Below are 19,992 nucleotides of genomic sequence, written 5' to 3'. Positions count from 1 at the left end.
TACTTCAGTAGCTATTTAATGTGATTTGGAGTGAAACTTAAGGTACGTGCGGATGAGCCATGTTGACTGCTGGTGTGACTGCTCTTTAAAAGGTGAAAAATAGTTACAGTGGGGCTGTATACTGAAGACTATACACTCTAAACCATGTTGAACCTGGACTCAGTAGCCTTGTTTCACATTCTTCCAGTTGCATTCTGTTCAGTTAATGTTCCTCAGCCAATACAGTAAGCTGGAGGTAAAGAGCAAGTGGGTTTGTTTACTTTTTCTAATGTAATTTTTAAGGGTTTTTTTGTCAAACTTTAGAAAATCTTGATTTAGTTGGGAGCATAGCTCTAGGGGAAAAGAAACAATAAAAAGATGTTTTATTCTCTTTATTCTATACCAATAAGTTTAAGTCTTTATGTCTAACTTGGTATTCTTTCTTCCTTCAGCTGGATTGGATATCGGTCCCATCTCTGATGATCCTTCTTCTCTGCCTCAGCCAAATGTCAACCAGAGTTCACGGCCACTGAGTGAAGAGCAGTTGGATGGGATCCTCAGTCCAGAGCTAGACAAAATGGTCACAGATGGTAATTTTTTGTTTTTTTTATCTTGATCTTCTGGAAAACTTGTATGGAAATCTTCACAGTTTTTATCAGATAATCTATGTTTTGTAACATACCTATTTGGACTTGGCTGCAGAATTGATTTATTTGCATCTTTTGATGATCTCTCATTCTGTGTTGTCTTTACTTTGTCCAGGTGCTATTCTTGGCAAACTGTACAAAATCCCAGGTATGTATTCTAATCATTAATGTCTTTTATAAAACTGTTGTGGTTTAACCCCAACCAGAAATTAGACATCATGCAGCTGCTCATTCACTCCTTCCTTTTGTCTATGGGTTGGAGAGGAGAACTGGGAAAAAAATTGAAACTCATGGATTGACATAAGAACCGTTTAATAATTAAAATAAAATAATAATAACAATTTAAATAGTAGTAGTAGTAGTAGTAGTAATGGCAAGGTATACAACAAAAAGAAAGATAAGTGACACCCAAGAGAAGAGAAGTAGTGCACAATGCAATTGCTCCCCATCCACTGACTGAAGTCCAAGCACTGGTGTGCCCCTCCTGGACATCTTCCCCCAGTTCATATACTGAGACCCTTCGGCTGGTTTGGGTCCCTCCCAGGTTCTTGTGAACCCACTCACTGGCAGTGTAGGAAACTAAAAAAGCCTTAACTCAGGAAGAGCACTACTTAGCAACAACTACAACATCAGTATGTTACACCCTTATTCTCACACTAAATCCAAACCACAGCACTGTACCAGCTGCTAGGAGGAAAATTAACTCTATCCCAGCTGAAACAAGAACAATACTACCGCGTGTAAACAGTGCAGCCAACTCACCCATGCTGTTTTTGCAGAGCTAGGAGGAAAGGATGTTGAAGATTTGTTCACAGCTGTATTAAGTCCAGCAACCACACAGCCAGCTCCTTTGCCACAGCCTCCACCTCCACCACAACTTATGTCTTTGCACAGTCAAGGTAGGTTCCTATGTTAATTTTAAGAACAGCAGCGCGGTCGTGAGAGGTCTGCATCTTTTAAGCACTGAAATTAGGACATGCCTTACTTTCTGCTGTTGTTAACTGGTGGAATCTGCCCTTGTTAATTTATGAAATGTTATTCTAAAACTGTTCTGAAGGGAGTTATGTGATTAACATGCATGTAAATATTGATACTAGGGAAGGACAGTTCTTTTAAATTCTTTTGACATATCGGAGCTTTTATTATAACTGACACTTTCATAGTTCTCAAATTTGTCTGTAATAAAGTGTGTGTCCTCTTCTAATTACTTTTGAGTACCTCCTCAAGGGTGAGGAAACAGTTTGTGTAACAGTGACTTACTGAGGCTTCATTTCCTGTAAGAATTCAGTTCAACACATTAGCTGCCCAAATAACAGAGAGAAGGTTAAGTGATTTTTAAATGTAGCCGGGACATTAGAATTTCTTTTCTTTGTTACTGCCTAAGTTATCATGAGTTGCTAGAACATATTCTTGCTCTTTTATGGAAAGCAAGGGCCAGATTGATTTGATTTGTTACCAGTGGAGCATTATTGGTTTTTTTTTTAGCAGTGTGTATAAACATAATTAAATGCACTCTTTTCTCATCAAACGTCACCTCTAATGGATTTTCTCTGAGCTCCTGTAAAGAGTGGCCGTTCTGTTATACTGGTACTGCAAAAAGCACTATGCAAATCGATTTCACCAGTGAATTAATAAGAAAAATGATGGGTTTCTTGCTTGGATGAATTTCCATAAAAAGGAAAGACTTCAAAAAGTCTTAGAAAGGAGAGAGTTTAAAGCAAATAATGAGGTGATTTAAAGCAAAAGATAATAAAGATATCATTGCCTGTTTCCTAGTTACTTGAGTACTTGCAGATAATCTTAGAGAGCTCAAATACTGAAGTTGTTTAACTTCTCCCTGTGGGAACTGCCACAATTACAAAGTTTGAGATTTATAATTTGGTTCAGTTATGGTGTAGTGATCCACATGTTTCTGTGAGATAAATGCTTCAGTAATAGGGAAGCCTGCATCAAATTTCAGCAATTTCAGTAAAATTAGTGCCCTCTTCTTATAAAGAGGTGTGATCCTACAGTGCAAACCAGAAGCCTTGAATCTCCATGCTGTTTGTTTGTCAGATCCTTGCAGCTTCTGTGTGCTATTTAGCAGCTATAACAAAGATGTTCTCTGGAATTTTACTATTTTGGTGCCATGGTTTGGTTGATTAGGTGGGTTGGATTGGTTGATAGGTTGGACGCGATGATCTTGAAGGTCTTTTCCGGTCTGGTCTGGTCTGGTCTGGTCTATTCTATTCTATCCTATTTTTTTATCCAAGCTGTACTTGCTGCCTAGTGTATGTAACTTATAGATTAGAAGACAGTCTACTAAAGCATGAGAGAATGATACAGTGTCATCCTACAGATGCATCTCATTCCTGAGCTACTTCTATGCTTTTAGGAGGAGAATACTGGAACAACAGTTGTAATGGCACTTAAGTGACAGGGATTCAAGGCCAGTGTTAATTCTGTATAGGAACATCTGCAAATACCATCTGCTGGGATGAATCTGCTTGTGCCACATTTGTACTGTTGTAATCAAATAAATTTTTCTGCATTTGTACTGCTAGGCTGGACATTTAATTAGAAAATGCTGATGCTCACTTGACTAGATTTATCTGTTTCATTGTTTACAAATCAGGGAGTTAGCTGATAATGAGGCTTACTTTGGTACATGGCTCAGAAGAGATGTTTACTTCAGGTAGCTAAGGGTAATTCTGCAAGGACTGAAAAAAGCCTTCTCCACTCATCCTGCTTGAGTCTGGATATAACAAATATGACAGATCATTAGGCTCTTAAGTATGTACCTCAATATAAAGCACAGTAACATAGCACAGACTGCCACAAAGGTTTTGGAGATCTATCTTAAAATCCTTATTTTTTTTTCAATCAACAAATAAATCTGTGCACTATAAAAGAATCCCTTAAGGCTGTAGGGAAGCAGGGTAAATTGTTCTGAAGTTTGAAATCATGTAAGGCCAGTAATATAAAATTGTAAAGCAATCAGTTTTTCATTAGATGAGACATCAGTTTTTCACTGAAAACTTCTACCTCTACCTTAAAAGCAGTCACACTTAAAACTCTAATCTAACCTTCTTCTTTCCAGGAGAGAATGCGTTTCCAAGAGTGCCCCTTATGAATGGCCTGATCGGCCCTAACCCTCATCTTCCTCATACAGCTTTGGCTGCTGGAGGTGGACTGGGCACTTTCTCACCCATTACACAGCAACCATATACTGATACCAGGTAAGTTAAGATGAGAAAAAAATATCTTGTGTTTAGCATTTATCACTTAAAGGGTAGTGCTGTTATTAATACTGTGCCATAGTTCTTGGCAGCCCTTACAAAACCTTCTGTATTCTTGCAGCCTGTTCATGACTGAAATAGCAACCATAGCAAGCACTTTGCTAATTGTGGGGATTTTTACATTGAGAGCAATCTGTCTGTAAAACAAAACCCTTCTCTGATTTGTCAGGGATAAGAATCCAGCATTCAATCCGATGGTGAGCGATCCTAACAGCTCATGGGCACCTTCTGCTCCACCTTTGGAAGGCGAAGGTGATACAATGTCCAATGCTCAAAGAAGCACTCTGAAGTGGGAAAAAGAAGAAGCTTTGGGTGAAATGGCAACAGTAGCACCTGTTCTCTATACAAACATCAACTTCCCTAACCTGAAGGAGGAATTCCCAGGTAAGTAACTTACTGAATAACATTCATAGAAAGAGTGATTGGCCATTGGAATGGGCTGCCCAGGGAGGTGGTGGAGTCACCATCACTGGAGGTGTTTAGGAAGAGACTGGATGGGGTGCTTGTTGCCATGGTTTAGTTGATTAGATAGTGTTGGATGATAGGTTGGGCTGGATGATCTCAAAGTTCTCTTCCAGCCTGGTTAATTCTATTCTGTTCTATTCTAAATATTTTCTAGCAGTTTATGCATCTTCATTTGAAAGAATACAAAATAGACTTTTCAAAGCCATTTTTTTTGATTGCAGACTGGGCTACAAGAGTGAAGCAGATTGCTAAACTGTGGAGGAAAGCAAGCTCACAGGAGAGGGCTCCATATGTGGTAAGAACAATTGCCACCTGCATTTGCATACTTTCAGCAAACAAATATTTGATTTGTAAGGTTCTAATTTCTTAATGCTACTTGATATTTGCACTTCTAACTCCAAATATTTGTATCTCTGTTCTTTGGAATAAACAATATTAGTATTATGCAATCTGAAGATGTTAGCTAAGATGAGAACATTTGTGATTCCCACTGCCTTTTCCTACCTCAGGTCTCATTTGTTTTGTCCCTTTCTGCACAGGATCCCAGTTGCTAGAAAATGTACTTTAATTTTCTTTCATCTCCGTATTCTCTCCTTGTTCTCATCCTTTCTTTGTTTCTTCACAGCAGCAGCTGAGCGAACATTCTCACTTTGGAGGTTTCTGTGGTTTTCACAGTTATGTTTTCAGTATTTTAGCCTCTCCCCACCTCCACTTTTTTGGTATGGTCCCATTAGTAAGCAAACTTGATTCCCAGGTGTATTGATGGCTCAGAGCTTAGCAGTACCACCATAATCTCCTACTGTTCAAATTAAAAAATCCCCTTATCTCCCTGACAGCTTTTAGAGGATAAATCATTGCCCAAGACTGAATGTGAGAAGTGGAATTCCTAATCTTGCTGAACCCCATGTCACTTGAGAGAATAATTCTCTATTATCTTTGTTGTATCACTGAGACACTGTCATTATTCTGCTTTTTATTCAAGCCTATAGCTTCAGCACCTTTGGACCATCTTGTCCATGCCATATTTAATCTTGATGATTCTTTCTGTATAGTATTTATAAGATAGTGCCCACTTACACGAGTGGATTTACATCCAGGGGTTTATCACTTCCCAGTTATTTCTGTTACTGGATTTTTGTCTTTTCTGTTGTTCTCAACAAATGCAATGCTATTCTCCTGATGGGTATCTAAAATGTAGCTGTAAAAATTACTTCCCACATGTTTGGGAGGAGGCTGCATGCACAGGAGTGTTTCCACAGCAAGAAGCAGTTATTTCCCGGCAGAAGTTACAGTCCATGTACTCTTCCCATTCAGCTGTTGCTAGTGTTTCTGGCACTATGCACACAAAAAGCTTCTGTGGTACTGCTCCTGGGTCTGGCATTGCACACACAAGCAGCATCTGTGGTACCTCTCCTTGAGGGACTTACACTCTGGGGATGAGTAAAGGCGACCTTAAAAATGAAATTTGTAAGAGAGTAAATTTTCACAGTACACTTTGTACTTTCCTTAGTATGCACAATCCCATCATTTATAGGGGAAAATGACACTAATTCTTCTGCTGCTGTGACACTGGTGCTCTCATTTATGTCACTTTCATTGTTGGAGGGAAAGGATTAAAGCCTTTTCTGCTAGGCAACCCCTGCTTGACAACTGTGAAATAAAATTGTGAAAAAGAAGATGTGAGGGTTTGATTCAGAAAAGGAATCACATCCTAGATTGGTGGTAAACCAGACTCTTTGAAACTTCCATTAGATGCTTTAAAGTGTCAGTATGGCTGTAAAATGCCTCATTGAAGAGCAATTGCTGTTCTTCAATCCAATTTTTCCTGATCCATAAGCCCATATCCTATGTTTATACTACTAACTTAACACAGATGGTGATCTATAGAGGCCATTTAATGGAGTAGACTGTATTTTTCTTGTCATTGAAGTTCTCCGCATTGGTGGCCTTTATTGATCCAAACATCATGTGCTGTGCTGATGTCTTCAGATGGCAGACCACACCAATATGTGATGTGAAAGGTAAACCGTGGGAGTTGTGCATTCTCGGCACAGCACGGTACCTGAACAGGCGGTCTCGACGTACAGAAAACCTCTACTGCTAATAACTCCTTTGTTTTTCCTGTGTATCTTACATGCAGAATTTCTGTAGAGATGAAGTAGTTCCAATGTGGAGTTCCCTTTAAAGTGCTTCATTTAGTTTTCACAAGCACGCATGTGATTAAAATAGGCTGCGCCAATAACTGGAGGATAGATTTGGTAGGAATAACAGATGCAGTGTTTCCACTTAGCAGAAGAAAATTAAGCTAATTCCTTTTTAAAAAAAATCTTTTTCCAGCAAAAAGCCAGAGATAATAGAGCTGCTTTGCGCATCAATAAAGTACAGATGTCAAATGACTCCATGAAAAGGCAGCAGCAACAGGATAGCATTGATCCCAGCTCACGCATCGACTCCGACCTCTTTAAAGATCCATTAAAACAGAGGGAATCAGAACATGAGCAGGAATGGAAATTCAGACAGGTGTGTTGCATTTAGGGTGTTTTGTTGTTTTTCTTCCAGCTTCTTACTGCATTGTTGGACTCTGTTGTAATAGAATTGATTTTATCCTTTCTTTGTGGGAAAGCATAAAGCCAGCTGGTATGTGTAAGGAGAAAATAGATGCTATCACAAGAGAAGCTACTTGTAAGTCTTAGAAAACTTTGTTTTAAAACTTCAACTCATAAATCCTGCCTCTTTTGGAAGCAGGTTACTCTTTCTCTGTATGGCTGGCTAGTGCAGTGGTTTGTGTTTAATATAGTCTGTGTTGCAGTAACCTTGTCCTGCAGACTACCTCTCCAAATTGGGCCAGTTGTCTCTCAGAGCCCATTTGTCTCACATGAGTGCTGCAGCTGTCAGCAACCTTTCCTCTTCAGAATATGAGGTTGGAAAGCAGTGCTGCTCGTTAGGCAGCCTGGGAAATGCTTCTTCCTAGGCAATCAAGGTGCACGTCAAGGTAATTGAACTTTACAAATAGCTAGACCCTCTGCTCCCATTGCATTTAAACCCTGCAATTTACAATTATTTGTAATTGATCTTCCATGTGTCCTAAGGTTTTAATTATAGATTCAGTCATCAGAAGGGGTTTGTGTACACTGGACTTAACAAGTGTAATCGTTTTCCTTATAATTTTAAAACAGCAAATGCGGCAAAAAAGTAAGCAGCAAGCCAAAATAGAAGCCACACAGAAGCTTGAACAAGTGAAAAATGAGCAGCAGCAACAGCAGCAGCAACAGCAGCAGCAGCAGTTTGGTTCACAACAGCTTCTGAACCAGTCTGGCTCAGACACACCTAGCAGTGGGATCCAGAGCCCCCTGACACCACAGACGGGCAATGGAAATATGTCTCCTGCACAACAGACATTCCATAAGGATCTCTTTACAAAGCAGCAGCTACCTGCTACGCCTACATCAGCATCCTCAGATGATGTGTTCCTAAAACCACAAGCCCCACCCCCTACTCCAACCCGAATCCCAGTACATGATTCACTGTCTCAGTCTCAGACTCCTCAGACACCATCACAACAAATGTTTTCTCCAGGTTCCACAAACACAAGACCTCCTTCTCCAATGGATCCATATGCTAAAATGGTGGGAACACCTAGACCAGCACCCATTAACCAAAACTTTGTTAGAAGAAATACCATTGCACCCTTAGATACGTGTGCACCGCAGTCGGCCATAGCTAGGCCCATTCAGGTAACAGAACCATCAGGAAGCAGGCCTTCACCAGTCAGGGATTCATGTTCTTCATCTCCAGGTAGCAGTGATCCCTATGCAAAGCCACCAGATACACCCAGGCCTGTCATGGTATCAGAGCAGTTCTCCAAACCATTGGGGGTCCCAAGATCACCCGTCGTTATGGAACAGCCAGGGAAGGTTCCTTTGACAGCTGGAAGCAGTGATCTGTTTACTAAGCCAGCTCCTAGAACTGATACATTTCAGAGACAGAGAGTAGCTTCTGCTGATGCATATGCACGGCCACCACTGACCCCTACTCCTGCTCCTGTTGATGGGAGCCCTGGACCTTTTAAAACTCCTATGCGCCCACCCCAGTCCCCACAAGATCCTTATGCATCAATGCCAGGTACACCGAGGCGTGTTGCTGTTGATCCCTACGAAAGGCCTGCTCTGACACCACGGCCAGTGGACACCTTTTCCCATAATCAGCCCAATGATCCATACAGCCAGCCTCCACTCACTCCCCATCCTGCAATAAAGGAGACTTTTGCCCATCCACCCCGGATAGTGCGACAGCAGAGTGATTCTTTCCCTCAGTCTGGACCCATTTCAAGGCCAGCTTCTCAGGACCCTTACTCCCAGCCTCCAGGTACTCCTCGGCCAGTTGCTGATCCTTATGCCCAACCTCCAGGAACTCCTCGGCCCACCTCAGTTGATCCATATATGCAGCAACCGCCAACACCAAGACCTGCTCAGCCAGCAGATTTATTTGCTCAGTCCCAAGCAAATCAGAGACATTCTGATCCATACGCCCAACCTCCTGGAACACCAAGGCCAGTTCTCAGTGATCCTTATTCTCAGCAACCAGCAACTCCAAGGCCAGGGATTCCAGAGAGTTTTAACAGACCTGCAATGACAAGACCAGGACTAATACCAAATAGAGATCCTTTCCTGCAGGCACCACAGAACAGGGTGCAAGGCACTTTTGTCAGGCCATCAGATCCATGTTCTCAAACTCCCAGACCTGCAGGACCTGCAATAACAGATTCATTTAGTCATGGTCCAGCTGCTCCAGCACGTGACCCATATGATCAGCCACCAATGACTCCAAGACCTCAGCCAGAATCTTTTGGAACTGGTCAGCTGGCCCATGATGCTGCTGAGCAGCCACGGCCTGGATCTGAGGGCAACTTCAATACATCTGGAAATTCTCCAATGAATTCTCAAGGACAGCAGTTTCCCAAAGTTTCCCAGGTTCCTGGCCCAGCACCTACTACAGTAGTAACAGACACACAGAATACTATGAACATGTCTCAAGCAGACACTGAGAAGTTGAGACAGGTGAGAATAATGTTTAATATTGATGGTGTTAACATTTCATAAATAGTAGAAGAATTTTGCCCATGCTTGCTAATACTTGAAATTTCTTGCTGTTAAACATAGCTTTATAACAGAGAGTTGTCTTCATTCACTTAGGATGATAGTTTGGTCCTCCTGGGTAGAACCACAATATATAGAGAATATAGAAAGATCAGTAACTTTTAAGGAGCAAAGTGATCTTTGAAACCACTGAAGATGTAGATGATTGCTGTGTCATAGCTCTTGCCTACAGTTTGAGGTTAAAAAAAAACCTTTGAAAGGACAATTAACTCTGCCCTATAATAAATGAGATACAGAAATGACTGTCAGTGACTTGTGACAGTGAGGATCTCAGACTAGACATCCAGCTCTTCAGTTGGCTGACATATTGAGGTGAATCCTACCATTGATCCCTGCCCTTCTTGAGGCACATTCTCTCAAGTTTTTTGTCAGTGAATGTTTGGGAAATGTCTCTTGCTGAAACAGAATTACATTGGATTTGTGGAAAGCTGTTCAGTCTTTTGTTTGGAAGGAGTGATGGGAAATGGATTTAGTGGGAAAATTGGCAGTATTTACCATGCAGACTCAGAGTAAATTCTGCAGCTTTGGTGTAAACCTCTTACTGAATTTTCTTCAGTGGACAACTGATCACTTTTCTTACTCAGAACACACTTCTTCATGTGGTGAAAGGACCTGTATTGCTGCAATAGAAAAAGGGCAAGAATGTTGCTTCTATGTTAAATGGGGAAAGGGTTGCACACTCGATCGAGAAGTCTGGAGATTAAATTCTGTTACCAGCATTTTGCACCGTTTGATCGCTCCTCCAATTTCCAAAGTGATTCAAGTAGTTTATCGGGGTTTTTTTTCTGTAGTGACTGAAGTTTCTTTTCTCCAAAAGGTTTAACCTAGTGGAGTGTAACACTTCAAAATATGTCAACTGCAGTGTCAAGCACAATGATTTTTGTTTTTTAAACAGCGCCAGAAATTGCGTGAAATTATTCTACAGCAACAGCAGCAGAAGAAGAACGCAGTTCGTCAGGAAAAAGCCTTGCAGGATGCAGCAGCTCCTACCCATGCAACACCTCTTCAGCATTGGCAGCAAGACAACTTGAATCAAATTTTTAACCGCCCTCCTCCTCCATATCCTGGGAATATTAGATCCTCTGTTGTCCCTCCAGGTGGGCCAAGGTTCACTGTTTACCCGAAAGACCAACGGGGACCATTTCCTGCTGATGGGCAGTTCAGTAGACCCCAGTTTCCAGGTGATATGAATACCATGGGCATGAGACCTCATGGTCTTAGGTAAGCTCTTCAATCTCTTAAACTCAGGATATTACAGGAATAGCTTTACATTTACAGAAATTGTTATATAATGCTGGGAGGTTTTGATGTAAAATAATCTGTTGTCTACAGTAGGTAGGTCCTGAAGTGAGCAAGTACAGTGAGCTTGCCTGTGTCTGTACCAGAAAGTGTGTTTCATAGTATCATTCAGGGTTGGAAGGGACCACAAGGATCAGCTAGTTCCAACCCCCCTGCCATGGGCAGGGACACCCCACGCTAGGTCAGGCTGGCCAGAGCCTCGTCCAGCCTGGTCTTAAACACCTCCAGGGACAGGGCCTCAACCACCTCCCTGGACAACCCATTCCAGGGCTTCACCACTCTCATGGGGAAGAACCTCCTCCTCACATCCAGCCTGAATCTCCCCACCTCCAGCTTCATTCCATTCCCCCTAGTCCTATCACTACCTGAGATCCTGAGAAGTCCTTCCCCAGCCTTCCTGTTTGCACTCACACTGGCTTGTGCTGTCTTCTATTGGGAATTTATACGAAATCAAAATGGAGCAATTGCAATTCTTGTGAAGGTTATGTGACCTGAAAGATCTCCTTAGCCATGGATTGGGGGCATTTCTTTCTTTTCTTTTTTTTAATGGACAGGTCTGGCTCTAGCTTATCTGTCTGACTAATGGATAAATGTAATATTCTTGTTTTCATTATCCATGAATGTGTCACCAAATGTCAGCTTCCATCTGTGCCATTTGCACAGGGAATGCCAGGAAGTAAAATGAACACCAGGGCTGGCATACCTTGTCATCTCAGGAGTTAATACTTTCAATATTTGGAATTCATTTCAGTAATTTCTAAATCCACACAAAAGCATTTTTTTTACACTGGGTTGCATTAGCATGTAGTTTATTTACTAAAATATTTCTTACTGTCAGAGTTTTCTCTCCATTATTATTACTGGAATTGAAAACAGGTTGTTTATTAAACATAATTAAAGCAATTATTTTATTGTAGTCATAAAGCTCATTTAAATGTAAGCATAATTAGTCAAAATATTTATTTAAATATCTTAATGAATGAATCATGTAAAGCATTTTGGGGAGTAGTTATGTAGTCAAACACACCAGACTAGGCAGTCTTAAGGAAAAAAGATTATTTAGTCTTTCATACTTTGTTTTAGATATGGGTTTCCAGGAGGTGGCCATGGTCCACCATCAGGTCAAGAGCGTTTCCTTGGTCCTCAGCAGCCAATGCAACGCCCTGGAGTTCCACCACAGCTGAGAAGATCTCTGTCTATAGATATGCCTCGGCCAGTGAACAATCCACAACTAAATAATGCGTCTGGGATTTCTCAGCATTTTCCTCCGCAAGGAATTCCAGTTCAGCAGCACAATATATTGGGTCAGGCATTTATTGAATTACGTCACAGAGTCCCTGATGGGAGGCCAAGGCTGCCTTTTAATCCTTCTGCTGCAAATGTTATGGATGCAGCAACGCAACATCAGCGACATGCAGCCTTTATACCCAGGCAGGAGTTTCCAGGCCCAAGACCAGCAGAACCGCTGAGACATAGTTCTCAAGGTATACCTAACCAGTTGCAGATGCCTACAGGTTTGGAGCATATGTCACAACCCCAGCAGGATCAAATAAATCCTGACAACCCACCTGCACTTGTAATACGTTCTCTAAGTCATCCACCAGTTGCTGATGCATTCCCAGGGCCATCTTTGTCTACATCTGCACCAAATGATGAATCTGCAAATTTACAGATTCCCAACCAGCCAAGTGATGGTCTAGAGGAAAAGCTTGATCCTGATGATCCTGCCGTAAAAGATTTGGATGTGAAAGACCTTGAGGGGGTTGAAGTCAAAGATTTAGATGATGAGGACTTGGAAAATTTAAATCTTGACACAGAGGATGGAAAAGGAGATGAACTGGATACTTTAGATAATTTGGAAACCAATGATCCTCACCTTGATGATCTTCTAAGGTCTGGGGAATTTGATATCATTGCATACACAGACCCAGAACTTGATGTAGGGGATAAGAAAGGAATGTTTAATGAAGAACTAGATCTTAGTGTCCCCATTGATGACAAACTAGACATCCAGGGCAAGACAGAAGAACCAAAACAGAAAGAACAAGGTGATAGAACCATTTCTCTTCCTGAGACCCAGTCTCCACAGAAGAAATCTGCTACAGAAAATGACATCAAAACAGAAGTAGTTTCCCCAAACACTCAGGAGGAAAAGAAGAATGAAAGTGAAAAAAGTGATGGAAATGCTGAATCCACAAGTAGTCAACAGGCTGCTGAAGTGGAGGTAAAGGATGGAGAAAAAGCTCCTGTACAGCCTGCTAACCCAGAATTCCCTGACAAAAATACTGCTGTTCCTAGTCAAGAAACAACTGTGCCTAGTCAAGATACTCAGGGATCTGCTCCTCTGCCTCTTCAAGGAGCAGTAAGCTCTTGCAGTATTTCTGGGTCCACACCAGTCCTCTCAAGTTTGCTAGCTAATGAAAGCTCAGATAACGCTGAAGCAAGGACTCTAGGATCTCCATCTCAATCTTTGCCAACAACACAAATGAACCATGCATCAGGTATTCCACAAACACTAATGACACCTGCTGGACAGATCTTGGAAAACACTTTAAATTCAAATTTGACCATGGTTCCACGAATGAACCATAATTTTTCTCAAGGGTCACCAAATCCAGGCTTTATTCAGGGTCAGTCATCTAATCATAGCTTTGGGCCAGGGCAGACATCTAATCAGACTGTGGCTGTCACAAATCGTCCTGGTCCTAGTGGCATATCTGGGCCCCAACAGATTATGCTTCCTCAACCATTAGCTCAGCAACAAAATCGAGAGAGACCGCTTCTGCTGGAGGAGCAGCCACTTCTTCTGCAGGACCTTTTGGATCAGGAAAGACAGGAGCAGCAGCAGCAGCGACAGATGCAAGCCATGATTCGCCAACGTTCAGAGCCATTTTTCCCCAATATTGGTACGTGGGTGATGTCTTTGTCTGTGCTGTGCTTAGCTTTTTAAAAAGGCAACAGTAAATAATTACATAATCTGTGGCAATGAAATAAGCAGGTAGATAATGCAGAGTTTAAATGTGGCATAACAAAAAACCCCAAACTGTCGAGCAGGTACAATGGGAGTATGGAAATGGAGCATGTAGGTGGCATTCTGAATTCTGTGGCAAGGCTCCTGTTGACTTGACCAAGATGAAGGTACTTTTGCATTAGTGCTGATTTTTCTGACATCACCTCTGTGGTGCAAACTCTCAATACTTTAGGTTCTAAAGGGTGATATGGAGTAACCATGTCCTTTGTAAACAGAATGAAGTGATTGAGTGCAATAGCTGTCCTTTTGGTATTTGATAGATCAACTTTCTATTTATGGTTGGTTTACTACATTTTTTTCACAGTGCTTAGTGTGTCTCAAGAAAAGAGCCCAGCAACGTCACAATTCTGCATGTGCTAAAAGCGTTGAAGTGTCATTTCCTGTTCAGTGTAGAAGCAGTGTGAGCATTCAGATCAAAACCATCCCCATAACTTAGTGAATGATGAACATAATGAAATATGACAAGTTGAGAAATGTGCTAGTTGTAACTACACTGCCCATGTTTCTTTGAAAGACACATTCAGTGTAGCCCCCAAGTCACAGTTCCATATTTGTAGTGTGGCTAGAACATGCTGCAGCCACCCCAGGGGCTAAGATCACCTCTAGAGGTCCCCTCCAATCCCAGCTTTTTGATACTCTTATTTAACCTGCTCTGTGTGAGGCATCTAATGAGAGAGACAACAAAAAGGCAGAGTTCACCATGTTTATGGTCTTTTCAGGTGCTCTGTGGGCCAGGTGTGCCTTTCTGCTTGTAGTGCCACTGCTAATTAGAGAGAGGCAAAGCTCTTTTCTTAGTACGTTAGTGGTGGTGTGTCACTTGGGCCAACTGACCTCACAGAAGTAACTCGTCTTCCTCATTCTTAAACTTATAAATAGCATTTGGTCATCTGTTGGTTCATAGGCTGCTCTTCTTTGTATGTTGTGGTTGAAATCAAGGACAGTATATATATGAATACATGAAACTACACGTTAACCACAGATTTCAAGCAGCATGCAATAGTAATGCAGTTATGTTGTTTTACTGGTGATTTATGCGTGAACTAGATCTCAGCAGGTCAGCTCCAGTTATTAACTTACAATTCTGAGCTATGTAATTGACTTTTACTGTTTTTCTTTTGTAGACTTTGATGCAATTACTGATCCCATAATGAAAGCAAAAATGGTAGCTCTTAAGGGGATCAATAAGGTTATGGCGCAGAGTAACATGGGGATGCCGCCAATGGTTATGAACAGGTAGGCAACACATGATACTGTTCTTTAGGTCTACAAAATGTAAAGGAAGTGACAGAGCTAGAGAAACTGCACAGGAAATGAAAAAGTGGCAAAAGATGTGTTTGTCAGGTCCATGCTAATGGACCAACTGGAACACATCTGATGTGTTTGAATACATTTTATAGCTTCTACTGCCACACTGCTTTTATCCTTCGGAGGTAAGTGTGACAGTAGAAACTACAAGATGCCTTAAAACACATCAGGCTTGTGTTCCATTTGTATTGTCATTGGTCAACATGGCTTCACTGTTGAGACTTTTCTTGTTTTCCCACACACTAATTATGTACTGACACATCTTCCACACGTTGTGCTTGAAGTGTTGATGGCTGCACAATGGTTAAACTTAATGTTGCAGAATATCATTTAATGGCAAGTACAATTAAGATTTGGCCCAAGTAACAGAAGTTTCATCTTCTCTTTAAATCTCTTCTGAGGACAAAAGAAGCTGTGAACTGTGCAAACTTCATCATGACTGCCTTTACCATAAGTGGGTAGTCAATGAGCCAGAAAGGGTTGGCACCTTTTCTTTTTATGTGACCCATAAAACCAATGTGTTTTCTCCTTCTGAATATACACTTTGCTGTTACATGATAATACATGGCTTACTGAGGTGTACATTACCCATCTCTAGTTGAGTGTGCTGGTAACCATGATATCTAAATACAAATACAAATAAGTTTTATGTGCATTACATCATGTGTACTTCATCTTCTGAAAAGTGCAAGATGCAATACTTTCAACCAAGGGCAAAATGTCATAGCATCAGATGAGAATTAATATTCTCCAGATGGTGCACAAGCTTAGTAGAGAAGTTCAAGAAATGTCTAGAAAATATTTGGATGGCTTATGCAAGTTTGGTGTGTTACAAAGTGTTGTCTCTTCCCTAAAATGCCCAGAAGTTTTCAAAGTTATAATTTCACTTTCTGTTTATATGCCAATAGGTTTCCTTTTATGGGTCAGCCACTGCCAGGGGCTCAGACCAGTGAAGGCCAAAATCATATGCAGCAGGCCATTACACAGGTAATATGACTTGATGTGATGTTTAAACAGAAGTGTTTAATAATGATGACTAGTTTGGGGGTTTATATCAAATCATGATTTAATATCCTTTTCCCTCTGTTTTACTGAAATTTCTAGGATGGAAGTTTGACACCTCAGATTTCTAGACCTAATCCCCCCAGTTTTGGTCCTGGTTTTGTCAGTAAGTACAGATATAATCATTAGTTACATGTTGTTGTTTCATTCAGCAGTTCTGGTGGTTTTAAAATAAAGTATCCATGAATTAATCCTGTCTCTCAAAAATTCATCCTTTTAAGATTGAGTCATTTCATCTTTTCCAGTATAGTAAATGCTATTAACATTTTTCTAGAAGCTGTCCTCAAAGAAACAGCAAAAGGAAAAAGGGAAATAGAACAAGTAGAAAATCAGCATTGTTTGAATTTGTGTAAGAATGGTAATCTGTCAGAGACCTGGCCTTTGGTTGTGTTGTAGTAGTCTGAGCTTGGTGGGAAGAACTGTGCTGATGAGCCCATTTTTATCTCAGAAGTAAAAATTTTGTGCAGCATCATTGTCCTTTTAACAAATACCAATAATAGCTTTCCAGGAATTAGTTAAGCAGGAGTGCCTGGGAACCACAGCTGTTGAAAGCAGAGATACATAGCACTAGTATCTTACATTCCTTGTTTCTGGTTGCCCTAGATCAACTGTAAATCCTAGTCTCTCTGATGAGAAAGATTTATCAGCAGAAATTAAAACTGAGCATATGTTAGGAGAGAAAGGCCACAGTCTTGTTTGTCTGCAAAAATGTGGTATTTATGAGTAAGAAACAGAAGTAAACACCTTCACATTTACCAGAAACTGGAGTAGCATCACTGAGCTTTGCAATAATGTGTGTACTAATTTCTGGTGAGGTTTGACACAGCACTCAGTGGTGGCATTGCTCTGGCTGAGGTGATGGTGATCCTGAGCACTTGACAAAATCTGTTTCTTATTTCAGTAGTAATTATTCTTAGCTGGAACTTGTTCATATTTCAGTGTTTCCTTTTGTACTTTCACATCATTCCCATCTGCAGTTCCCCTCCATAATTTCCACTCACTCATCCCTTCAGGTTGTGTGATTAGTTGTGCAGAATTTACTGAAAGAGCAGTCACCCCTCTGAACTGTAGCTAGCTCTCTCATTGGATATAGGTGAGCTGTTAAGCGTTGGTAGCTGTTGCTACCACAGTTAGCTGTTAAAGTAAAAGGTGGTAGGGGCTGGAGCACAAGGAGGACATGATTGTAGTGAAGTCCTACCGTCATGTAGGTGTCCATATTTAAGAGACTTTCATTACAAGGAGGATCCATGCCATGTTCCTGGTTACCCAGCTCATGGCCACAGTGCAATCAGGAGACAAATGATACCATCGCCAAACCTCTTTTGCCTTCTGGGCTTAGTGTAGATCAAATGTTGCCAGACATGATTGTTTTGCCTCAAGAAAAACATCTGAGAGCAGTGAACTGCTCAGAGCAGATGAGCATTTCTCATTTGTTAAGAGTAATGTCTTGGTTACAGGCTAGATGAGAGTGCATTTGTTTGTGAGGAGGAGAAGGCACTGCTGCTGAGGGTCCTGTGTGGAGGATTGGCAGAAAATTGTTTTTACGAAACCAGGATCTTTGTTCCATGTCATGAATATTTGATGGAAGTTAATAACTTTTCTTGTCTTGGAAGTAGTAACAAAAATAGGTTCTGGATGTAAAAAACTCGTCTGTAAACGCCAGAATAAATGAGGCTCTGGTTCCTGTAAATTTTCTGTTCTTACTCCCCAATCTCTTTGCCTCCACCTGAGTGCTTCCAGAGTTCTTTCATGTCCCCTCTTCCGTGTCAGAAGAGAGTACCACCAGGTTCTGTAGCTGCTTTCACAGCTGCATTTGCTCACTGGCTAGTGCATTTTCTGGCTACACAGTGGGCTCATGTCTCTTGAAATTAAGGGACTGTGTTAAAACCGCATTCTTTCAATAAAGGCAGTAATTTGGATCTTTTTCTCCTTTACTCACATCACTCCAAGAGCTTAATATCTCTTGGGATAGCACACCCTCTGTCAAATTTGGCTGAACTTACCAATTGTTTCTTGAAATAAGGGAGGAACCTGGTTGTTAAACTTAATCTCTAAAAAGCAGGACAAGAGCCCACCCCCAGAAGGAGAAGCTCTTATCATGCTTAATTTCCCTTCTTCTCTAGATGATTCACAAAGAAAGCAATATGAAGAATGGCTGCAAGAAACACAACAGCTTCTTCAAATGCAACAGAAGTACCTTGAGGAGCAGATTGGAGCACACAGAAAGTCAAAAAAGGCACTCTCAGCAAAACAGCGTACAGCCAAGAAAGCTGGCCGTGAGTTCCCAGAAGAAGATGCAGAACAGCTTAAACATGTTACTGAGCAGCAAAGTATGGTCCAAAAGCAGCTAGACCAGGTAATCATCTGCAATCCCAAATGATACTAAGCTGTCATACTGGTATGGCTCCTTGAAATCTTCTAAAAGGCGAGTTGAAATGCTTAAATAGAGTGGTGCTTATTTAATGGGAGCCACTGCCTATCCTATTTGTGTGTAAGTCACCATCATTGGAGGTGTTTAGGGGGAGACTTGACAGGGTGCTTGGTTGCATGGTTTAGTTGATTAGGTGGTGTTGGATGATAGGTTGGACGTGATGATCTCAAAGGTCTCTTCCAACCTGGTCTGGTCTGGTCTGGTCTGGTCTATTCTATTCTATTCTATTCTATTCTATTCTATTCTATTCTATTCCTCTGATTGCCAGTGACACTGGAGCTGTAGGAGAATATGCTGTGGCAAATGTTATGACAAAAAGCCTGGTTTAGTATTTTGGGAAGAAGGGAAACTACTTGGCAGAATGTTGTACACAAAGTTCCCGGCACCATGAAAAGCATAACTGAAAGACTGAGGAAAGTCAAAGCATTCAGGGCTTTGTTTCAGGCTCGAATGAACCTCGTAATTCAGTCTGGTTCAGGTATCTTTCCACAATCAGAACCTGGTGGTTATATACCAGTTCTTATACCTTTCATTATACCTTTAGTGTTAGTCCAGTTTTACAATCTGTCTAGTCCCTGGATCAGAGGAATATCTGGAGATCATCTACTCTGCTGATCAAAGCAGAACTAGCTTCATGGTTATATCAGGTTGCTCAGCACCTTGTCAGTCAAGTTTTTTAAGTCTCCAAGGGTAGAGATTTCCCAGCCTCTCTGGGTTCCTCTTCCAACACATAGCCACTTTCACTGGTTTTTGTTCTTCCTTCTCTATATTCAGTAAGAATTTCACTTGCTACATCTTACAACTGTGATTATGGTAAGTGAGATTAAAAGTAAAGCTGTGATGGCTTTGATAAAACTGTGCTTGAGAGGACTGACTGCTCTGTTCCTCCAAACATTCATTGTTTATAAATTATCTAACATGGTTTTCAGGATCAGCTAGACCTGCTGAATAGAAAAATGCTTTAGAATTTTCCTTTATTAATATGAGGGGGAAAAAATTGGCAGCAGTCTGCTTGGAGCAAAGTCCTAACTGATAATCTGACCCTGGACTACTTGCTCCTGTGTTCCTTCAAGACAAAGCATGTGCTGGATGAAGTATTAGTTGGCTCTGCTTATTGCTGTGTAGAAGAGGGATGGAGCAGATAAATTATGTCTACATAATTTCTTCATTTTTCTTCTTTTTTTTTCCCCCTTGCACAATGAATCACAAGTAGAATAAGTGCAAAAAAAAATCCACTTATCTTTTTCATACACACATCAGTCTAGTCTTACAGTGGAGTTGTGTTGAACCAACAGCAGCTGATCGTGGTATTGCTGGCAGTTAGTGTGCCCCATAGTTA

The 19,992-nt window shown here is 41.1% G+C and overlaps 1 protein-coding gene across 14 annotated transcripts in view; it reads left to right on the top strand.

The window, feature by feature from the left end:
• The window catches only part of KMT2C (lysine methyltransferase 2C), a 190,382-nt gene that overhangs the window by 149,252 nt on the left and 21,138 nt on the right, over positions 1-19,992 (top strand). For all 14 annotated transcript variants that reach the window (XM_068145968.1, XM_068145979.1, XM_068145978.1 and 11 more), the window contains 14 exons: positions 432-569; positions 742-774; positions 1,406-1,525; positions 3,706-3,844; positions 4,074-4,288; positions 4,591-4,664; positions 6,707-6,889; positions 7,546-9,426; positions 10,421-10,746; positions 11,908-13,730; positions 14,977-15,088; positions 16,069-16,147; positions 16,265-16,328; positions 18,346-18,578. In XM_068145968.1, coding sequence (XP_068002069.1) covers positions 432-569; positions 742-774; positions 1,406-1,525; positions 3,706-3,844; positions 4,074-4,288; positions 4,591-4,664; positions 6,707-6,889; positions 7,546-9,426; positions 10,421-10,746; positions 11,908-13,730; positions 14,977-15,088; positions 16,069-16,147; positions 16,265-16,328; positions 18,346-18,578 — 5,420 coding nt within the window. The remainder of the gene's footprint in view (positions 1-431; positions 570-741; positions 775-1,405; positions 1,526-3,705; positions 3,845-4,073; positions 4,289-4,590; positions 4,665-6,706; positions 6,890-7,545; positions 9,427-10,420; positions 10,747-11,907; positions 13,731-14,976; positions 15,089-16,068; positions 16,148-16,264; positions 16,329-18,345; positions 18,579-19,992) is intronic.

The sequence above is a fragment of the Melanerpes formicivorus genome, unplaced genomic scaffold (assembly GCF_026170545.1).
Source record: "Melanerpes formicivorus ecotype bairdi unplaced genomic scaffold, bMelFor1.0.p_v2 SCAF_13, whole genome shotgun sequence".
Lineage (NCBI taxonomy): Eukaryota > Metazoa > Chordata > Aves > Piciformes > Picidae > Melanerpes > Melanerpes formicivorus.
The sequence above is the reverse complement of the archived record's forward strand: the minus strand, read 5'-3'. Positions and strand labels throughout refer to the sequence as shown.